A 24,307-nucleotide genomic window follows, 5' to 3' on the forward strand; every position below is an offset into this window, starting at 1 on the left:
TAATAAATCTTTTAGAGATGCTGCAGTTTGTCACAGCATAGGTGCATGAGAAGTCGTATGGTTTTATCACAGAATTATGGTATCGCAAATTTCACATGCACATTACTGCCTAATATATCTTAAGGGTTGCTGCTGTTTCGAGTTTTATTGTTAAGGTTTTTGTAATGTATGGAAAGAGAAAGAACTCAATTTAGTGTTAAGTTACAGCTGTACTCTGAATCTTTCATACGCTTCAAATCAATGTAATTTCCTAATCTACAATTCCAAGAATACTTTGCTAATGAATTTCTCATTTTAATTGTATGAAGATTTTTGTTGGTTCCTTATGTTATAAGAATCATTTCGTCGTAGAACCGTCAGAACTAGATGTATTTTAGCAGCACTAAACATGTATTGGAGAGTTTTTCAGTAAATGATGCAAATTGAAACTCTCTGACACCAAACAAAATGGTATGAAGAAATCCCTGTTGCCAGTGTTAATGTGATGTTATTCATTGTAGTAGAATGCTTCAGGCTCAGAGATTTTTCAAACTTTCGCACGTCAGCTTACGGTTGTCGTAACAAATGGTCTGTGGCTGGTCAATTACAAACATAATCAATAACCACTTCATTCGTTTCAATAAAATATTCTTGGCGATGAACCTTGCATGACTGACGTAATTTGAATTGCCGTCTTCATATCATGTCCATTTCAAAGTAATCCATTCTTTTAGTTTTGAAATTAGATCAATGATATGTTTGGGTTTGAATTGAATTCCAGTCCCATTTGTTACTGTTGGGATGTTCACTTAATCTGTTTGTAATGGGGCGAGCCCTCTCTTTGATTGACGTAAGAACTAAGGGTCCGCCATTTTCCTTTCCCAAACGTTATCAATGCTTTCTACAAAATCTCAGATGGATCGAAATGAGCAAGACACTGTTGATCCAGTGTATTTAATGGTAGGGAAATGTTGCATTTGAATAAAGTCATTGAATTCAAACATTTGGGTGACTAAGACTTGTGTCATCTGCCTATTGCAGAACGTACTACAGGACATGGAGACCAAGAGACCACAGCTGGAAGATCTGCTGAATGCTGCAGAGAGTCTTCAGAAAAATGCCAGTGAAAGTGAAAGGAGAACTCTAAAAGAAAGAGGTAGCTCATCATTACAGCAATTTGTTGGTGGTGGACATGTACTAAATTAATTACAAAATAGTTCAAATTTTTCAGGCGGCATTAAATTCAATACTGTAAACGATGTACTGTTACAGAAAGTGTTGTTCTTGATGAGGACATTTATAAAAATCGGACGGTGATAAATTGTTTAATAATGTGGCTTCTTAATTTTGCATTTAAAGTTTGATATTTTTAAACATTTTGCTCCGTGAAATAAATGTACTAGGCACTACATTTGACACAATTCTATTTATTCATAATTTAGTGTATTTTCAACCCATTAGAAAAACAGCTTCTCTATTAATCTAATCATTATTGTTTGATTGTAGCGGAGAAATTGCGAGAACAGTGGGATGAGGCATACGTTCGCGTTAATCGTAGAAAAAACCAGTTGGATGACATGCTCTTAGAATGTCGCCAGTTTGACGAAATACATGCAGAGTTTGAGCGCTGGCTTCTACAGGTGGAGGATGAGCTTGAAAAAAATCCAGTAGATCCTCGTGCCAAGGACGTGGATCAGCAGATTGCCCAGCAACAGGTGAGTTAAGTAACCATAGCAATATGACATTATGTTGTCATGGAAACATAGATTTTGTGTAATATTACTATTCATATTAATTACTGTAATTTAAAACCAGTAGCCCGTACTTTATAGGTCATATTATTGATATGACCAATAATATGAACTTTACTCTAGAAAAGTTGTTATCCTGGATAAGATGTAGTCAAAATAGAAAAAAAAAAAAATTTCAGTGCAAATGTATTTTCGGAATTGTTGTTTACCATGGCTCAGGCTCTTCAGAAGGAGGTTGATGAGCGACAGAGAATCATAGACAATGTGAAGAAGCTTGCGAGTAAGCTGATAGATGAGTACAGTCATGATGACACAAGTCACGTGAGACTTCAGCTCGAAAAGGCCATGAACCGATGGTCAACACTTCTGCACAAGTAAGTCACACTCTCAACTTTGGCTTGACTACTTCTTATAATTCTGGACTAAACTGACTCTGATTCTAGTCCGAAAACAATTCACAGATATCATCTAGACCACAGTTAACATATGTAGACTAACCACTGAGTGGCCTTGACTTTTGGCAGTTTGTATTTCTACCATCTGTTTGACCTGAACATTTTAAATCTAGACTTGTACAGAATTTCGAATTTTTGTCAATACAGTCTCTACCATACTATGCATAGTTCTCCTAGAATCTCTGGCTCAGTGTAGGATGGGCTTATTACAGGACAATTAAATTAAATTTTCATGGCATTTATTATTAAATTGGGAAAAAAATCTGTTGGCTTATGATCAGACATGTGTTAATTGCTGGAAGAAAAGATTGACTGAACTTCTACATAATTGAAAGGTCAAATAGTATTAACATGCAGGTGACCCACTTTTAAAGTGTTTTCATTGGTTAATGTACAGTTATGATCTTTGTATGAACTCTGACCTCATAGGACATGATAATGCTTTACAAGATAAGATTTGTTGTTGTTAGGTTCGAAATGAGAATGATCAATTTGGTACTGATATATTTATAAACATTTTTATCTTTAGCACAAACACAATTGAAAATTGTATTTTTTGAGCTTTCGAAAATGTCAAAACCTTGCAGAAATACAGTTTTCAATCGCTGTTTGTGCCAAAGATGAATATCTTCTTAAATAATGTTGTTACAATTTGTTTTTTCTGTAATTTTAATACTTAAGTAATCAAATAAATCTCCTTGTGAAGGACAAGTAAGATTAGTCTGAAAAAAAATAGGTAACTGACTTTTGACCTATGTATTTGACAATAAGCCCAGGTCTGGAAACTAATTCACTGTATGAATATATTGCTGTGTAGTGAAATTATTAAACAATACCTTTTCATTGTCCTGTATTTAGCCCACCCCTAAATTTGATATGAGGAAGAAGTTATGTGTTATCTTCCTGTATTTAATGCAGGGAAAATATAGGTTTTTGTAGAAATGTTGTCGATATATTTTAGATTTGGAAAGACATTTAAGAAAGCCTTTTAAATTATAAAAGAAACCTCCACTTTAAGGTTGTTACCTTTCATCGCTTGTTCTTTATCCTCTATATTTTCAGTTTGACATTTGTGTTAAAGTACATGACTGAACATTTAACTTTGCTCAGCATAGACATTATGTAATAAATCTGGCTTTATAGCCATCGCCAGTTTCTTATATATACAAGCTGGTTTGTGTCGTACCAGGAGACATTTTAACATTATACTCATAAGCAGGGTTTCAGAGCTCTTCAACCTCCAATAGGCATGTGCAGCTGACAACTAGATTCAAAATGATGAATAATTTTATATGGTTTGAATGTTAATTATTCAGAAGGAAAATAATGCCGATATATAAATCATTTATTAGCGATGACGTTACCACAGGTGGTAGTCGGTATTTATCAGGAGCGTTGACAATACTTTGTATTGTTTTATGGTGTGGAGAATCTGATGCTTGTCAGATAAGGGATCCTGATTCTTGTATACCTAACAATGTGTCATATCATTGGTCAATTCTGAATCGGCTGATAGGATAGATCTTTCAAAGCATGTGTTTGCTATCTTGAATCAAAATTATTTCAGAAATCAATGGCATCCATTTTTCTTTGGAATACAGGACAAATTGATTGAAATTGAGTCAGATTTCTTATATAAAAAATAGTCTTAATGTTGAACATTTTCACAAAAAAGAAAAGCTTGTTTTTTTAAAGCAATAGGTGATTTATCGTGATAAAGAAGGAATTTATTTTTATTTTATATCTCACCAGTGAGTCACACACACTTCTGTGTAATAATCCTATAGATCACTAGCTGATGATGTTAATGTTCTGCCCCTACTCTCTGGTAATTGGGGATTGAATATAATATAAAGGGATCTATGGAGGTGATGTAATATATTTATTTTACTTCCTTCATCATCATAATCCCTAATCCATACCAGTGCTGGTAATGGCGTTGTACCTTTAATCTGTACCAGCACTGGTAATGACGTTGTACTTATCATAGCTTTTGTCCTTTGTCTTACCTATTAGCATTACGTTTATATCTTACACGGAGTAGTAAAGATGAATAACGGGTCAAGTTGAATTTCAAATATAGACAATTGAATAAAATGAGATCCTGTACTGAAAATTGATATAGAGATATAAGCATGACCATTGCATGCCATTAATCAGAACCTGATCTCACGTCAGAGTGTCAATATGTGTTAGGATTCACCATCCAAACACCAGGTTGATAACATGTGACCTTGATATGAATACTTTAAACTTTGGTCTTGGTGCAGTATTTCTCAAAATAGTAAAAATTGCTGAATAGCTGATCATATCGTGATTGAAATATCACAATCTTGATTGAAAAAGTGAAACCAGTTCCATTTTGGGTTCTGATAAGGATTTTGGAAACTTCATTGCTAGCACAAGCAAAGTAATATTGACAAGATATATGAGTACCTATTGTTTATGGTCAATGTTTATTGCTAGGTTGGCGTACAACATCAAGACCCTACAGAACAACCGTAACTCCATACAACAGCTGGACACTACGCTGGACAGCTTCACCCACTGGCTAGGAGGGATAGAGAACAGCTACCAACGCCTCTCTCACGAAACCTGCAAGGAGGAAGTGCGACAAAACGAGGACCTCTGTAGGGAATTCCTGGAACAATTCAGGGTGAGTCACTCTAAAGTTAAGATATTTTTTCACAGTTTTTTTTCATTTTCCAAGCTGATGTACCACTTGGCTTGCAAGATTAGTGTGATTCATGTGACTGTCATGTGCTGTAATTAAAAAGAAAAACTAGATCCCATGGCTATCACATGCTGGAAGTTATAGTGTCACATGACAGTCACTTGCTGTGAGCAAATGTCACATGACAGTCATATCGTGCAAATGATTGTCATATGATGTGTTAATTTCACATGGTGACAAATATAAGTTTAGAGCAGTTTTGAATTTAAGTTCCTGAATAGTTTTTCTTCCAGATTAGATTTGGTTCACAATACAGCAAAGTCTGAATGTCGTTCTCAAAGCTTATTGGCATTTTTTCAGCTTCTTTCTTTCAAAAGAAACCTGACACTGTTTGAAATACTTTGGTCTGTAAACAGATGTGAAATAATGTCAGTGAGTAGTTCTAACAATTATCAACAGTGTTGATTAGACCAATTTCTCTTGTGTTTGAAACCAAAACCAATGGTCATGACACATGATAAGAAAAAGAAGGAGAATTTCCTGGCTTTTGACAAGATAGCATGATAATGTAAGATTTTCAATACTTTGTAATGGCAGTCTGGCTGGAGTAATATGATGCTGACCTTTAGCGTTTATAGGCTGAACATGACTAGACTGAAATAGAAAAAGAGTTGTTAATGCTTTGTGGGTTTTTAAGGAGATTTCTATCATGAGTTTGAGAGTTTGGCATCATGATTATTGCGACGATTCAGCAATATTTTTAGTTGACTGGAAAAGATCAGACAAAAGGATGATATTAATCAAAAGAATAAAAAAAATTGATTTTTGAAATGTACTTCTTATTTCAATGTCGTCTCAAGTTTTATTGTATGAGTGATTTTTATGTGTATAAAAAAGAGAGAGAAAAAGCTACTACTTACCTGTATTCATACTGTTGTGATTTATATATCTAAAGGTTGTTCAGATCCTGTGGTTTAGATTTTTTATGTTTTATCAAAACTTTGACGCAAAAGTGAAAAATACAAGAACCTCACAAATACCTAGCTTTGTAGCAGTGTAATGATATCACCTATTGACTTACATAAATCTGGGAGTGAGTTCATCCTGACTCAATGTTCATTCTGACTCAATGTTCATCCTGCTCAATGTTCATCCAGACTCAATGTTCATACTGACTCAATGCTCACCCTGAGTCAATGCTCATCCTGACTCAATGTCCATCCTGACTCAGTGTCCATCCTGACTCAGTGTTCATCCTGACTCAATGTTCATCCTGACTCAATGTTAGAAGATGTCTTTACATCAATACTGAGAATTAAGGTAGCATACAACTTTTCACAGTATATATATTTTTAAGTTATGTAAAAATGATGCCCTTTTTTTCCAAAAATATGAAGATTTCAAGCATTATACACCTTATATAGACCATTGGCTCCAGGGATATATAAAATAAACAATATGTTAAATTCTAGTGTTCTAATGTTAATTTCTGAAAGACAGTATATTTATGTTAATTATATAATGAATACTTGTTCCTTATTTAATGTTGTAGGACAAGTTCTATAGAATTGTCATTCATTGGTTCCATTGTTTGGAACTCTTTAAAAAAAAAAATGAAGGTTAAAGATTTGAGTGTAATATCATGCATTTGATACTGAAATCGCCCCCAACAGTGATTGTGTCAGGGGATGGTAAATTTAAGTCCTAACTTGTATAAACGGCTCACTTACTGGTATCCTTGATCTTGCATCAGTGATTGTGAGGGTTTCCCAACAAAGATCTGAGGCATCTCATATTATCTATTTGTCTGGAAGCCTTATCACCATCTAGTCCTTGTGTAATTGTGGGAGTATACAATTTATTTTAATCAATCTTCCTTCTGTAATATTGAAGGCTTCACAACACATGACCACCTAAGACCGTCAAAAGATCTGATTTCTAATTAAATAACATCTCGCTTTTGCTGGCAATGTTGAATTCAATTTTTTTTAGGGGACAGCAGATTCCATTAAAAAATTAATGGACACTTCCTGGTTTGTGTTTATGAAAGATAGAAGACATAAAATGCTTTATCCAATATTCAATGGAATCTATGAAATTTGATTAGTGGATCAGAGATAAGGTAAGAAGTGGTGACTTCTGTGCTGCGAAAACAGAAATGGGACATTTAGAAAGTTATTTTTAATCAGCGTTAGTGTTAACGTCCTCATAGAACATTTATAGATTGTGCTCAAATAGTTACTATAGCATTTTAATTTTGTTCTAAGAATTTTTGGGTTTTGGGACATTAGACTATTTTTGTGACGACAGGGAAAGAGGAGACACAAAATTTATGCGATTCTTGTTTCATTGGCAATTTTTGAAGTGATTGTCTATGAATAGATAGAATTCCCTGTAGGTTCAAGTGACTTGTACTTTTAACTTTAAAACAAATTAGATATTATGATTTAGATATTTCCGACATGTGTACAGCTTCCTGACAGCCTCAACACTGGAGTACATGAACTGATTAAGATGATGTAAATAGATAGACGATGATACTGACCTGAGGTAGTACGAGACCATTGATCAATTTGGGATAAATTAAACAATAGCTTCCGGGGTTATAAACGTATAAATGTAACCAATCATGATTGGTTACATTCATTACAATCGTAGAGTAGGATGCCCATGAAATGATTGATAAATTTTTTTTATAGACAAAAATCTAGAGCATTTGAATTGTTTATGATTCAAAATTCAACTGAATTTAAATTCTTTTCTTTTCTCATGCTACATTGTAGATAAGATTTGCTTGTTTTTTATTCTTTTTCGTAATTTCTTCTTTTTTTAAATTTTTTTTTTACTTTCTTTAACTACAGTGTTTGTAAAGAGAATAAAAAGAATTAACCCTGATTTCCAAGTACACTTTCCCGACCAAATGGATTCTACACACACACCTATAGTTTGGAACGGGGCACTCAATCTAGTGGGATAGGTTACTACAAATTTCCCTGGAGTGCATGAGTGTTGATAACAAATGTCTGATACTTTAGTTACATCAGTGATCAGTCTGTTTTACCCAAAGGCATGAGAGACACAAACAAAATTATGGAGATGTAACGATGAAATGGATATAAATGTGTTGTAAACAGAGAACAAATTTCCGTAGAAGATTTCATTTCATTGCTATCGTAGAAATACAGATTGATAAACAGTATTAATGATTTTAGTAAAATCATGTCAGGAAAGATTGTATATCAAATCAAAAGAAAAAAAAAAAAAAAAACCACAAAATTTGGGGCCCATGAAAATAAAGTAATATATTTATTGAAATTTAGTACATGTTACCCAGGGGTTGGATATTGTTTTTGTTGGTTCATCTTGCATACCCTGAACAAAAATCTCTTGGATTATTAGCTCACCTTGTTCGAAGCAAAGATGCTTCTGATCAAATTTGGGCAAAATCCAATAATCCCCACAGGTGGATGGAGTAGGATGTTAAGGAACTTATTCTATTACCCTTAATGGGCTACTAATGATGAACGATAACAGGGATTTGGACCAAATTTGGTCAAAAGTATCCTTAGGGTGAATGGAACATATTTTGTATAAATGGTGTGTCCTTGCCCTCTAGAGCCTGAAGGGCACTGCTAAAAATGGGGGAATTATTGGATTTTGTCCAATTCTGATCAGAAGTATCTTTGGGTAAAGGGAAATCAATTTTGTATAAATGGTGTGTCCTTGCCCTCTAGGGCCTATTTTGTAAAAATGGTGTGTCCTTGCCTTCTAGGGCCTGAGGGGCACTGCTAAAAATGGGGGAATTATTGGATTTTGTCCAATTCTGATCAGAAGTATCTTTGGGTAAAGGGAAATCAATTTTGTGTAAATGGTGGACCACGGCTCCATAGGAAAAGAGGGGAGGGGCTCAATATTGGAAATGTGTTTGAAAACAGTTAAGATCCCCATCCCGTAGCCATGTACATGTATAGCATTGCTGGGCATTAAGACATAAATACATTTGTGATGTAAGAATTGGCCCATGGGTGTGGCCCCTCTCCCTTTTTTGATATCTTTGAAATAGTTGAAATTTCCACCCCATACCATATATATGGCACACCTCAAGGGACATTATTTCTGGGTCATGTTTTTAATACAGTTGAGATACCAGCCCAATAACTGTATGAAGTCTTACTGGGAATCAAAAGAGAAAGACAGTGATGATATAAGAATTTACCCATTGGTCCTGCCCCATCAAAGAGGTTAAGTGACTGAGCTTTAATTTGGAAATATTTCAAATTCCCAACCTATGGGCATGTATAACATTGCTGGGCTTTAAGATCCAGGTGCACAATACAGGCCCTATGGGCCTCTTGTTTTCTTTGTTAAGCTAGAAACTGCTCCCAACAAAGCACAATCCATAATCACTTCAATTAATGAACGCAATCCAAAATTACTTTGATTTTATTTTTTTGTTTATTTATATTTTCAATTATGAATGTAATTTCAGTTCAGATTCTGTAAGCCCTCTACTAAATTGAACAATGGATTATAATTATCTATTTACATTATAAGGATTTAAAAAAAAAAAAAGACTTTTAAGTCGGTGTGTTAGACTTTCAACAAGGAAGTGGGCACATAGAATACATGAACAGGATAGAATTGTGAGTTTAACAAACAAAAGTAAGCTGTTCTGTGAGGGGTGTTGTCTGCCTTATCACCAGTAGTTTATATGTTGTGCACCTAGTCTTTATTGTGAACAGTTATTGATCCAAGGCAAAAAGGCAATAATCCATTACATGACTATCCTCCCCCAAAGCCATGCTCTTGTCGTCTCCGATACATCAACGTCACGTAAAAATATTGCCCGTCATTTCTAAATTATATGTTTTCAAAAAGAATATGTTTTACAAATGTGTAAGTTACAACCACTTCCTATATCCGTGTCCCTAAAATTACATTTTTTATGTTTCTAATGAAAATTTACACCAATTTTTTTATCTGATAAAATTGGTCGCATGTTTTCTTTGAAAAAATCAGTTTTTGGAAAACCGTAATTTAGAATTTTATAAAAAAAAAAGAATAATATGAAACAAGATTTTATTCATTTAGTTGTGAAGAAATATCTCTTGATTTATGTAAATATCAGTTATTTTTATATGATTTTTATAAATTTTTTTATATATGTGTGTGTAATAGGGAGCCTAACATTGTATTATCACAGTACCTCCCAGCGTGTCACATATCTTGTTTCTCAGATTATCATGGTGATCATGTTCACTTAATCTAACTTAATTCTCACAGTGATAATAAAAATGGCTGCTCAATTGTTTCAGGGCTGTTTCAGTTCCAACTATCAATAACCGTGTCTGTTGAATGGTTTAACGGGTAATTACCAGGAACAGATTTTTAGATTTTTCCGTATGAATTATGGGTAGTTTATTTCCAGAAAGAGTTGATTGCAATTGTCTGGAGATATTTTAAGTTGACTTCAGTTGTTGAGGAGATTCGGAGCAAGTTGGGAAACCAGCATCAAGTTTGCGTGGAGGTAACAGGGCTAATTACTAGTCTTTATAGGTATTTTGATCGCTTATGAAGTTGTTCTCACAGACTGTCAGTTTGTCTGTGTCGTTTCCCTGACAGTTTGCTTTACCAGAGTACAGAATTGGAATCTAAGTGTCAACAACAAAACTCTAACCCACCAGGTGCTAAAAACACAAGGATATTTGAAATTGTAACATTCTTCGTTGACTCTGTGGGGTTACTCTTACACAGCTAATCAAAATGTTTTTGAGGTATATAAGATTCTCCAGCATGGATTTATCAATTACTTTCAAATCATTATACAAAGAACAGTTTGTGCCCAATTTTTGTCACAGGGAAAAAAACCTTACTGTGAAATATTTTAATCTTATGCAATACTGCAAATAAACATTTCATTTAGTAATTGGTAGTTTTATTTCTGGCTAATTAATGGCTTTAGTTTAAAGTGTTGGTTGGTAACATACTGAATCATCATGCAGTCCTTGTAATGTTTTTTTTAAGTTTTTGAAGTTTTCCAAACATAGCTCTGACCGAGATTTGTTTAAAACACAGATGAATAATTAACAAGTTGGCTGTTTTGAGATAGGTACAGTCTTGTGGTGATGAGGGGTACAGTGCTGTGCCCTGGAATCCAATGTTACTGTGGTTGTGTTCCCAATTGCTTTATCAACAGATGATGGTCACCTCCGATTAGCCCCAGATAAGCACAGACATAGACGTCAGCTCTGATGGGCCCTTGTTCCACTTGACTGCACACTGGAGTCGCACTCCGGTGCATTCCCTGCTAACAGGTTTCAATAGGATTATCTGAAGGATACTGAACACTACAAGAGGTGTTGCTTGGCTGTTTGATGTTGGCCTGTAACACTGAATGAAGCACTTTGTTGGAATGGGCATGTTTGAATATTCGATGATGTGACGGATCTAATTCTAAAAGATTCGAAATGTTAAGTTACTTGTCAGCAGTTCAGATAGTCTGAATGAGTTGTCAACAGATCAGATATCATTCAGAATTTTAAGTTTTTGAACTCCTGTCATCAACATAACACAGAAGATACCACCATGAATGGTTGTCTGTCTAGTGTTGACTCTAGGAGCTTTGAGCTAGGACTTGTAAATCATACCTAGATGATGAATTCGACTGATTTAATGACCAGAAATTTGTTTAATGGATTTTCTAAATCTTGGAAAATTGAAATAAAACCGTTAGTTTGGAGTAGATTCTTTTAGGTGGATGGAGCTTACGGACCCAAAGTGAAGGCATTGTTGATAGTCTGATATCAGCCTTGTTCAGGAATTGGATGGGTATATTTATATTACACGGGTAGGAAAGGTTTATGCAGGACCTTGTTGTCATGGTAACATAGTGGGACATTTTAGTGACACTAGATGGCGGACTAGCAAATGACCAAGAGATCTGTCAAGTTTGACATCCCCACGGCAATGACAGGAAAAATCGACAGGAAATGGATGATGGGAATTATTTGTATTACAGATTATGTTCTATCGACACGTCTGTCTGTAAGATTTTTTTTTCCTGGTGGAATTGTCATCTTTGTTCCATCATTATCTGTGAACGCCTGTCACTGACGCTCAATGTTCAACGTTGTTTATGAGCTGATAAGAGAAAAGGTTGGATTATAACTGTTTAAGATGGCAGGTTAACAGTGTCTTCCATAATAAAGCTCTTTATATAGCAAGCTTTCTCCAAATTTTCTTAAACACACGTAAACTGCAATTTTGTCGTTCATTTGTATTGAAGAAGTTCACCATTTACCAGAAGTGTCTGTTTTCGTTTGTGAAAATTGATTCTTTTATCAGTTTCTACCTGTTGGAATACAAACCTGTTGATACACCTGGACTTACCTGTTAATTGTTTGACGTCACAGGTATCTCTGATGTACGACCTGAGTATGTCAACACCTGGATTCTGACCTTGTTGACTTCTTCGACAAGTCTTATCAAACAGTTTGATATCGTTAACGGGGAAAAAACTTGTGATGTATTTTTGTTGTTAGGGTAACGGAAGAAAAGAGTATTTTGGTAGATTCCATTCATTGTTTATACGACAGTCACAAAGAGAGAGATGTATTCTGTGATTTCGTTTGACCATATACTTCATGGAAATGCTTCGCTTGATATTGACTTTCAGAAACTTTGGATTGAGTTGAATTAATTTTAAGATATTTGTGGATTGTGTCAAGCCTCGACGAAAATTGTTTCATTGAATGGACTTCAAATACAAGAGGACTTGACATGGGTTGTGTCGGTCCTGGTCCCTTGTCAGAAAACAAATGCTGAGAAATCAGCTAATAATCAAACAGAGTCTCAGGTGAAAGTTTGTAATTTCCTGCCGTTGACGGGAATGCCGTCATCAACATTGGTCAGGAACTTGGTCTCGGACCTGTCGCATGTTACGTAACTGAGCCAAAATGGTAACCGTCACGGGAGTAGGTGATCAGTCTAGTTAATTGTCCATAATCAGATAAATCCATATACAGATTTATTAAAACGCTGGACTGTTCAACTCGTGACAGCCATCTTTGTGATACAGCTGGACCCATGTGTGGGGTAAATTTTCCTAACAGAGATTGACGACTAGGGAAAAACTGTCACCAATAAACAGTCGTTCATTACCATGGAAATGAAAACGTCTGCAAGTGACAAGAATGTGGATGCTATAGGGGTATACCGCCATCACACTTCGCCTGTACACAGATTTCGCTGACCATGGTCAGTCTACATTGGGATTTAAAATCAAATCATGCCATGAAACTCAAAATAAGACTAAAATGTGTAATTGACGAAAGCAGTGGACGAACAGATGGCCACTGGTAGAATGGACTTGGCCCTTCTCGAGGAGATATACTGGACAGAAGTGAAACTTTTCAAGGTAATTAGTTGTCACGGTTACAGCATCCTGTGTTTGTCCAGAACTGAATTTAGTCTATATTCATATTGAATTGTTTAGAAAATTGAATTTTACCATATTGTTGTCTTTTACTAATGATTTGACAATATCGAATGACAGAAATTCAAAATAGATCTGTTATGTTACGTAGTATTAGGTTGTGGGGAGGAGCAGGGCAGGGGGATTAAATGTTAGATATCGTCCTGAATATATTTAGAATGATGCTCAACTCATTACAATATAAAATTAAAGAAAAAAATGATGTGCTGATATGCTAGCCATACAGTTTGTTAATTTAATGAACAAAATTGGGTTAAATAAATTCAATTATATACATAAAAATTGTTTGTCGTAGCAATGGTCTGGGAAGCTTTCTCAACCAGTCATATTAGTAATAATTTCATACAATACCGCAGAAAAAAAGGATTTTGAAATGTTGATGTTGTCCTTGACATTTAGAAGTTTCATATATAGTGATTTTAATTCTTGTTGTTAAGTTGACAATGCTTTATTGGAAGTTACCGTTTTTAGGACAAGTGTCGTAGCAGGAATTCAAACTCAGAACGGAATACGTCTTTTACATTTTTATGTCAAAACATGAACAAGACATGAATTTTAATTGCAACCCTACTTAACCTGCACGCAGGATTGCTTTCTTTTTGCATGTGTGTTTCACACAGTTCTTAATTGAGTGTACATTAATAAATGTTAGCAGTTGTTTAAGAGTACACAGGAAGACTGGTGTACATCCTTATACAAGTAGATAAACAATTACTTATGTAGACAACCGCTGTAAACAATCTTATGTTCTGTTAAAGGTCATGTATTTCAAGTTAAGGGTTTATTTTCATTTGTCATTGTAGCTTTAATCTGTGAGACGTTTGACCTCTAATGGTAAAATACTTTATTGACTTTGGTGCAAAAGCAAGCACAGGCTTTTAAGTTATTTTTGTGTTTCAAATTAAATATGTTTGTTTTCTGTTGAACTTTGTGTTTTAAAGGTCAGATGATGTCTAGAATTGATATTTAGACATTTCCGGTCTGTACCTGTTGTTAGAAATAATAAATTAATAGTTAATTATCTTTAATTGGTTTTAGAGTTTGAGAGGTGTTTGGTAGTGTGCAAGTACTTAAGTGTTAAAATATATAATTTGTTTAAAAACAACTTGCATGCAGTTGTTGTTTAGATATGACAGGTGTTGACTGGTTTACCTGTAGATGTTGTTTAGATATGACAGGAGTTGACTGGTTTACCTGTACATGTTGTTTAGATATGACAGGTGTTGACTGGTTTACCTGTACATGTTGTTTAGATATGACAGGTGTTGACTGGTTTACCTGTACATGTTGTTTAGATATGACAGGTGTTGGCTGGTTTACCTGTAGATGTTGTTTAGATATGACAGGTGTTGACTGGTTTACCTGTAGATGTTGTTTAGATATGACAGGAGTTGGCTGGTTTACCTGTAGATGTTAAGGTACTGGTGTTTAGAAATAGAAAGAACTTTTTTTTTTTCATTCAAACATTTGAGATATTTGAAAAGAGGACCTGACAACGGTCTACCTTATCATTGCCCATCAATCTTCACAGAGAATTAATTTCACTCCTGCTTATTGTCCTCCGCAAATTGAGTTATCGTTCTTGACAATTAATGGTTGCCAGTTGATGTGGATGATGCTGTGTTGGGAAAACATTGCTTCCTAATAACTGAGAAGATTTTGTCTAGTGACATAATTAAATGAAAGAATATCATGTAGAACCTAGAATAAAGACTCATTATAAAATCAGTGTAGATGTGATGGCAATTCTATATCATCTTGATGTATGTCAGATAACATGCTGTTAGCTTATGGCAAGAACTATGATTTATATGAAAACACATATCATATTTAACATGCATACATGTTTTTTATATAAACCATCCTAAGCTTCAATAATTATCTGTGAAGTTTTGTGACATTTGCAAAGATTGAAAACTGATTACAAAAAAGGTCATGCTTTAGGTGATAAAAGAAAAAGAAAATATGTATAAGTATATATATATATATTATCCACCAATCATGTGCTGTGTTACATTTGGTGATTGTGATATTTCAATATCCACCAATCATGTGCTGTGTTACATTTGGTGATTGTGATATTTCAATATCCACCAATCATGTGCTGTGTTACATTTGTTGATTGTGATATTTCAATATCCACCAATCATGTGCTGTGTTACATTTGGTGATTGAAATGTTGATGTCAAAAAAACTGGGAGAACATCACTTGTTCTTAAAAATCAATAATAAGACTCAGTTTTAAGTTTTTAGAGAGAAGAAACAACGTAAAAGATCCACTACCTGTGGAGTCCTTTCAGAGATATTGTTTACAACAGACAGTCATATAATGGAAACAAATGGGATGACTTCCATGCTTCTAAATAATTGATCTGATGACAAGGAGGACCATGTCAACTTTTTATCTGTAGCTTCCTGGTCTGATAGACAAAGACGTAAGACAGGCAAATTCATAGTGAGACAGAATGCAAAGTGTTGAAAAAAGGCTAATCATTGTGGTCATACGTACCAACAAGGAAAGAAAAATCAGGCCAGTTCATGATCTAGTAAAACAACATCCCAATGTCATTATGATGTTTAAGACATGATATACCTGTAAACAGGCACAAGTTTGGGATTTATTCCCATCAGAAATTGTCTGTAAGCTTGAACAAAATAGCACCACATTTTTTGACAAAGTATGGTCCTCACAATCTTTGACCTACAGAAATGGCTGTTAGGCGTCTAGGAAAGGTCCCCACAAGTTCTGACCTGTAAAAAGGATTTTTAGGTGTCTAGGTAAGGTCCCTACAAGCTCTGACCTACAGAAATGGCTGTTAGGTGTCTAGGAAAGGTCCCTACAAGTTCTGACCTGTAAAAAGGATTTTTAGGTGTCTAGGTAAGGTCCCTACAAGCTCTGACCTACAGAAATGGCTGTAAGGGGTCTAGGAAAACTCCCCACAAGTTCTGACCTGTAAAAAGGAGGTAAGGTCCCTACAAGCTCTGACCTACAGAAATGGCTGTTAGGTGTCTAGGAAAGGTCCCTACAAGTTCTGACCTGTAAAAAGGATTTTCAGGTGTCTAGGTAAGGTCCCTACAAGCTCTGACCTACAGAAATGGCTGTTAGGTGTCTAGGAAAGGTCCCTACAAGTTCTGACCTGTAAAAAGGATTTTTAGGTGTCTAGGTAAGGTCCCTACAAGCTCTGACCTACAGAAATGGCTGTAAGGGGTCTAGGAAAACTCCCCACAAGTTCTGACCTGTGAAAAGGATTTTCAGGTGTCTAGGTAAGGTCCCTACAAGCTCTGACCTACAGAAATGGCTGTTAGGTGTCTAGGAAAGGTCTCCACAAGTTCTGACCTGTAAAAAGGATTTTCAGGTGTCTAGGTAAGGTCCCTACAAGCTCTGACCTACAGAAATGGCTGTTAGGCGTCTAGGAAAGGTCCCCACAAGTTCTGACCTGTGAAAAGGATTTTCAGGTGTCTAGGTAAAGTCCCTACAAGCTCTGACCTACAGAAATGGCTGTTAGGTATCTAGATAAGGTCCTCACAGCTTCTGACCTGTAAAAATGATTGTTAGAAGTCTAGGTATGGTTCTTACAATTTGGAACCAACAGAAATTGCTGTTAGGTGTCTAGATAAGGTCCTCACAATTTCTGACCAACAGAAATGATTGTTAGGTATTAAGATAAGGTTCCAACAAGTTATGACCAACAGAAATGGCTGTTAGGTGTCCCGATAAGGTCCCGATAAAGTCCCCACAAGTTCTGTCCTACAGAAATGACTGGTTAGCCTCTAGGTAAGGTCCTCAGGAGTTTCGATCTACAGAAATGGCTGTTAGGTGTCGAGGTTAGACTGAAGAAACGATTGGCTGATTGTCCGTTGTTATTGGAAACAAACAATTCGAGGTATAGATGGGCAGTGATAGATGGCAGGAAGGGTATTGAGCATTGTAATGGTGATTGATCATATGTCCAGAGTACATCAGCACTAGTAAATACACAGTATATAGCTGTGCCATGTTCATTTGTGACAGACTTATAAAAGTAGATCACATACTAATAAGTGAAACATCACTATTGCCCATGTAATCAAAGTATTGTCCCTAAAATAAAGTACATTATCGTGTCCCAGTTAATATTCTACCTCTCTACAGCAAAAGCACTGTAATCGTCTGTGATACCTTTGTAATTGTATACTTTAAGATAAAATGAAAGTACATTTACAGAAATGTTCATCTTCTATAGTACATTATCTATGGTACAGTACAGTTGTGTTATCTTCTGTGGTACAGTACAGTTGTGTTATCTTCTGTGGTACAGTACAGTTGTGTTATCTTCTGTGGTAAAGTACAGTTGTGTTATCATCTTGTGTGGTACAGTACAGTTGTGTTATCATCTTCTGTGGTACAGTACAGTTGTGTTATCTTCTGTGGTACAGTACAGTTGTGTTATCTTCTGTGGTACAATTGTGTTATCATCTTATGTGGTACTGTACAGTTGTGTTATCATCTTGTGTGGTACAGTACAGTTGTGTTATCATCTTATGTGGTACTGTACAGTTGTGTTATCTTCTGGGGTACAGTACAGTTGTGTTATCTTCTGTGGTACAGTTCAGTTGTGTTATCATCTTATGTGGTACTGTACAGTTGTGTTATCAACTTATGTGGTACAGTACAGTTGTGTTATCATCTTCTGTGGTACAGTACAGTTGTGTTATCTTCTGTGGTACAGTACAGTTGTGTTATCATCTTCTGTGGTACAGTACAGTTGTGTTATCATCTTGTGTGGTACAGTACAGTTTACAGGTTAATCTAGCCATGCAATTTGACTCATTTAAGATTCATCGTTATATATTATGTCTGCTATGTTTTATTTTTCCAGGACACAGACATGAAAAGAAATGGTTAAGCTATTAGCATATGAGTTTCCTGAATAATTTTTAATTATGAACCAGTTCAGATAGTAATTTTGATATGCTAGTGCAGGTTTTTACCGAAGCAGCCTGATATTTCTGGTTTTCTCCGAGACGCTTCTAGACTGTTAAGAGGATTTTTCTACCTGTAGAATTGGATAGTCAGGTAACTCAGTACACCAAGACAGGAAATCTCTCTGTTCTGATAAATGTTACAGTATCCTGCCTTCTGGCTTAGATTTTATCGGAAACATTTCAAAAGAAAAACGTAACATTGTGAGGCTCGGCCTGTCGCTTACAGAGTATACACACTGTAGTTACATCTATGAGCAATGACAATACGAATCACCAGTAATTGTTATCGGGTGCTACAGTCACTATAGACCCATATGTCTTGATAACAACAAATAAGAATACATTTCTAATTAATTAGTGACTATATTGCTCTGTTCCTGTGTAGTGATATCTTCGAGTGAGATTTTGCGCCTGCAGGGATTTTAATTTGTAGCATACCTGTAGTCAATCGGATTTCAGTCCAATCATCGACTTTCAAAGTTTGAGAATCATTAGATGCTGGGAAGGTAAAAAAAATGGTGTAATTTACACCATTGTTAGTAAGAATTCTGTTAAGCTCCTGACTGTTCCAAGTCATGGAATGTCTTTATCAGGACTAATGGACAGACTTAATGGACAGAACAGGACATGTTACCATGGTGAGGTTAATTAAACGGTTTTCACTGGTCAGAGTAGAAATAAGAGTAAGGCTAACATGAAAATTGGTGTTCATTTAAGGGGAAAACGTACACAGGGAATTAATAAGAAAAGCTGCGGACATTTCAATGGTTGTGAGGTAATTGTAGAGAGGTCTGTTGGCATAAAGGCCTGCAGCAGGACACGAGTAGCTGTACCAGATTGACATGGTTTTTATGTTGGTCCTCTGCTTTATTGAATAGCTCTTCAGCTCATGAGTTGTAGAGCGAGTGCTAAAGACGCACAATTGACTATGGGGGAAATGGCAGGTATGGATTCTGACACCAGCCACTCCGGGTCAGTGACAAGTTTGTGTACTCTCCAGTATTGCTAGTCCCTTATATAGTCTTCCTTCAGATCTCTCAGATGGTCGTCACGTAATGAAATCTCTCAGCACACAAATGTGTTTATACATCAGCATGTTTGTCACAGAACAGATGTGTCCTATAGCTTCAGTTTTTATCAGTGTCACTATTCAAGATGTACAGAAGGTGGACTGTCCATGGAGTGTGAAATAGATGGTTACCAAGGTAACGCTTGGCGTGTGATATAAAATTGTTACCTCGGTGACAGTAGTTTTGGTGGAGATACATACACTTCCATGGAGCCATCAGGGCTCACAAATGTGGACATGTGTGCACTGATTACCCCAAGACTGGTACGAAGGGACTCTCCTAACAGGTGTAACGGTAGGGGGGCCGACCGTCACAACCGACATGTGTGCTTCAAGGTAAATCAATATTACTATTGTTTACTTGATAAATTAACACAATAATTTAACTATCAAATTCGCTGATTAAATGTTTATTTTTCATTAAAGAACCTTAATTCATGTCATGAACTAATCATTATGATGTAATTTGTTGAATGTGACATAATAGAATTTTTTTGTGCGAGGAGTATACAGTGTTGTAATGTTAATTTCAAGCCTAACAGCTGATAAATATTACATTATAAAACAAAATACTACAATGTATAATTTAAAGATGTCAGAACATGATTTATTACATAACTGGCCTGTTGTGTCTTGTCATATGAGCAAGTCATAGGTAATGTAAGACACATATAATAACGCACAACATGTAAATGACGTCATATCTAAGTCATGTCTTGATGACGTCACACGATTGTTTCCATAGCGAAAACTTACATGTCTGTCTTATAGGGAAATTTACAAGAGGTTTCTTTGCTAATTTTTTTATTATAATTTATATGATAAATAGAATCATGTACTGCAGGTGCCAATGAAACTTCATGACTTTTTAACAATTTTGATAAATTCTCTATTTCATCAGCACTCATGAAAAATCCTTTATGTACAATATTATACCTATGTTGGAAAATTGAAAGTTTCAGTTACTGCATTTGACCCAATGAACAATCTTAAAAAGCAAAAGAATGCTTAATTTTACAGGCAATTGTTTCAATGGGAGCTGTTTTGAGGCATAAAAAAAATTGTTACCAAAAAGAACAATTTGAATTTGGAAGAAAAAGAAGTAATATGATAAAGGGTCGAGCTTTATATGACCTTGACCCCTGACTGTGCTGTATTTTTAATGGTATTGGCACTATCAGGCTGAAATATATTTCCTCTTTTTGCGATAAGATAAGTTATAAGTACCAGCACCTTTCTATAAAGCTCGCATTGGATTTGTTAATCCGTTTCCGATCTCCTTGAAACGATTACATGTATTTTGGCTTCGGTTGATCATTATCTTTCAACAATTGCCATTCTTATTTTTGCGATCAATCTTTTGATATTTGAGAAAATTTGGCATTTTGTTGCCGTCTACTCTGAATAACACTGCCTGTAGGTAGAAATTCTCACGTTCAGGAATCAATCTATCAAACCATTGGAATATCAGTTCCTGAAATAAAGAAAAATCATAGATTTTGATTTATTGGAGTAAATTTTCTAGTGACATTGAAAATTCTGTTTTAAAAAAAAGAAAATAGAAAAAGTAATGATTTTGAATTCATCTTGTATATCAATGAGAGCATACAGATTGATGGAGAGTATAGAATAAGGACTGATGGAGAATCAATGTTTAATTGGACAACATGAAATATGCCCTTGTCATGTTATTGGTGTAATGGTGGTTTTACATTAGAAGTATCAAACACAGGAGTCACACAGAACATATTTTCAGCCAGTAACAGTAAAACAATGACAGGAGCTAGTTGAAGTGTTGTTTACTTTAAGAATGGATTTCATTTAGAAGGCTAGCAACAGGGGAGATAACCAGACCAATTAGTGCAAATTTATTAGTTAATTGGTTTAGTTATATATCTTTCATTTATGTAGTCATTCTTTTTTTCTTTTTTTTTTTCATTTTTTTCCCCCAATCCTTTACATTCCTGTTCCGTGTATGTTCAAATTAATCATTTCTGTACTCACTGGTAAATAAATATTTTTGTTTAATGAAATGATGTATTGTTAGGGAGTGGAAAAGGAATTTGATGACTTGTTCAAATATGATAAATTTGTAAACCTTTTATATAAATCTATCAACTTACTTAATTGTGTTGACAGCTTATGGTTTGGTAACCTGTAGTGTGAGTTTAGGATTAAATGTCTTCACTGTATACATAGCATATTTTTCTATCAAATTAGCCCATATCATCAGAGTGAAGGTGTTTTTGTTAGCTTGAATATTTTTTAAATCTTAGTGGCTATAGAATGTGTGGATGTAAGTTTGAATACCTACAGACTGAGGGGTCAATATGAAGGCATTTTAGTTTAAATGTCTACAGAGGGAGAAGATGTTCATTCTTTACTAGATTTAACTGCATTAAACAGGTTTTCTTGGCTGGAAAGTCCTTAGAAGTTGGAGAGGGCAAATCTCTGTATTGAGAAGGCTGATTTCTGTATTGGGAGGGCAAATCTCTGTATGGAGATGGCTGATAAAGGGGCTGATTTCTGTATTGGGAGGGCTAATTTCTGTATTGAGATGGCTGATAAAGGGGCTGATTTCTGTATTGAGATGGCTGATAAAGGGGCTGATTTCTGTATTGGGAGGGCTAATTTCTGTATTGAGATGGCTGATAAAGGGGCTGATTTCTGTATTGGGAGGGCTAATTTCTGTATTGAGATGGCTGATAAAGGGGCTGATTTCTGTATTGGGAGGGCTAATTTCTGTATTGAGATGGCTGATAAAGGGGCTGATTTCTGTATTGAGATGGCTGATAAAGGGGCTGATTTCTGTATTGAGAGAGCTGTTGGGAGGGCTAATTTCTGTATTTAGAAGACGGATTTCTGTTTTAAGACGCTAATTTCATTATTGAGAGGACTGAGTCCAGTGTTGAGAGGACTGAGTCCAGTGTTGAGAGGGCTTAGTCTTTTAGTTGAGAGGACTGACTCTCGATTGTGAGGACTTATTCCTTTAATTAATGGGCTGGCTCCAGTGTTCAAAGGGCTATAAAAAGGGCTGACTCCTGTTTTGAGTGGGCTGATTCCTGTGTTAAGAGAGCCGACTCCTGTGTTGAGAGGGCCGACTCCTGTGTTGAGAGGGCTGATATCTTTTAGATAGGGCTGATTCCTGTGTTAAGAGAGCGGACTCCTGTGTTGAGAGGGCCGACTCCTGTGTTGAGAGGGCTGATATCTATACTAGATAGGGCTGATTCCTGTGTTAAGAGAGCGGACTCCTGTGTTGAGAGGGCCGACTCCTGTGTTGAGAGGGCCGACTCCTGTGTTGAGAGGGCCGACTCCTGTGTTGAGAGGGCTGATATCTATACTAGATAGGGCTGATTCCTGTGTAACAATTGGGGTTGATGCCCTGTAGTGATGGAACATTGCTTGACTGATTAACTTGAGACTGCAACTTCACAAGTTTTTTTGTATGTCCCTAAGGATTTTACAAAATTGTTTCAGTATTTCCAGCCAATATGCCAATTCTCTGTCTGTACAGTTATGTACTCCCAGTGTCCTTTTACAATCTCATTCTGCATTATTTATCAAGTTTATTTATTTTCATTGTTTCCATCTTCCACTCAGCGATTTGTCAGAAACATTTTCAAGATTAATTATCTGTGGTCCTAAAAACTAGAGAATATTTCTTGTGATGAGTTGATATATTGATATATCATAGAATTAAAATTACATAATGTTGCAGATTTCCATCTCCATCTCTCCAATTTGTTTTATTAAACTTTATCTCTATCATTGTCAAGGCACGCAATGATAAGGAACCCTGTACAGTGGTAATGGAAATACCATGCTTATGATCTGTGAAGTCTTCTTTCTGATAATGCGTTTTTAAATCTCCCAAAATTCATCATTTCTCTGCACTTGATGCCACCAAGTGTGTGACAAAGCCTTCTTACACTTGAAAAGCTTCTATATCACAGAAACCTGAAATGATGACTATGCATCGCTCACAATTCCAAACTTCTCACGTGACAAGCGTATCTTCAATTTCCGACAACTATTTTCCTATTTTCCTTGTTTTATGAAGATGAGAAGATCCAGATTGAATTTTGACTTGGGATATGGATTTGTATTAAAAAAATGCAATTAAGTAATTAAACTCTGACAAGTTTTAGGTAAAATTATTTTAGATTTGTGTGCAAAGACCTGATCAGGACAGCATAAATTGGAAGAGGGTTGACTCTGGTGGCCATTGAGGAAGAGGGTGGTGGTAAATTGACAATTAGCTGTCCAATTGTCCTCGCCAACACTTCCCCCGATCAATAGTGTGTTTAACTAAAGATGGAACACTATAGTAGTGATACAGGACTAATCAGTTTGTCTTCCTTTGGTTTTGTCAATCGTCCAATCAGTGCACACTCGCTATCTGTATTGGTATAGTGCTTTATACAATTTCTTCCAGCATTCCTGTATATTCATAGAAATGTTTGAATCTTTTATAAACTCTTGTAAGTGTCAGCTTGTGTTACTTTAGTGTCGGAGTGATCAAATCTTCTCGGAAACCTGGAACTCTGATAATGCTGTAGAGAGGGCTTAAAATCCTATTTGTCAAGTACTGTATTTGGAATAGTGTCTATTGCTCCAATAATTAGTAACTAATATAGTGTAATTACCAAAGAAAGATCTAATTGTTCCTGAAGTACATACTGTCAGTTTGCCCGAACAAAATACTCTCGTGAAATAAACAAGTTTGAGAATTATGTTAGATACGCTGGTGAAGCTGGATGCATTGACGGATGCCTGACTAGATTGAACAAGATTGAAAAAATATTCCAATTGGATTTGAAAAAAAAAAAAGAAAAATTTAAAAATACGAATGGAAATGGTAATCACCAGCGTACATTCTTCCCAGTAAGGCTTTATCTGTCAGTACACTTCTTAGTGTGT

General features: G+C 35.6%; 1 protein-coding gene across 1 annotated transcript in view; it reads left to right on the top strand.

Annotated features, from left to right (window-relative positions):
• The window catches only part of LOC132564996 (dystrophin-like), a gene marked incomplete at its 3' end in the record, with an annotated part of 240,840 nt that overhangs the window by 165,373 nt on the left and 51,160 nt on the right, over positions 1-24,307 (top strand). Inside the window, exons 46-49 of the mRNA XM_060229602.1 lie at positions 1,021-1,135; positions 1,486-1,694; positions 1,950-2,104; positions 4,652-4,841. Of these exons, the coding sequence (XP_060085585.1) occupies positions 1,021-1,135; positions 1,486-1,694; positions 1,950-2,104; positions 4,652-4,841 (669 nt within the window). The remainder of the gene's footprint in view (positions 1-1,020; positions 1,136-1,485; positions 1,695-1,949; positions 2,105-4,651; positions 4,842-24,307) is intronic.

Source organism: Ylistrum balloti, unplaced genomic scaffold (genome assembly GCF_031769215.1).
Source record: "Ylistrum balloti isolate Yb309-2 unplaced genomic scaffold, AGI_CSIRO_Ybal_v1 Utg369686, whole genome shotgun sequence".
In the NCBI taxonomy this organism is placed as follows: Eukaryota; Metazoa; Mollusca; class Bivalvia; order Pectinida; family Pectinidae; genus Ylistrum; species Ylistrum balloti.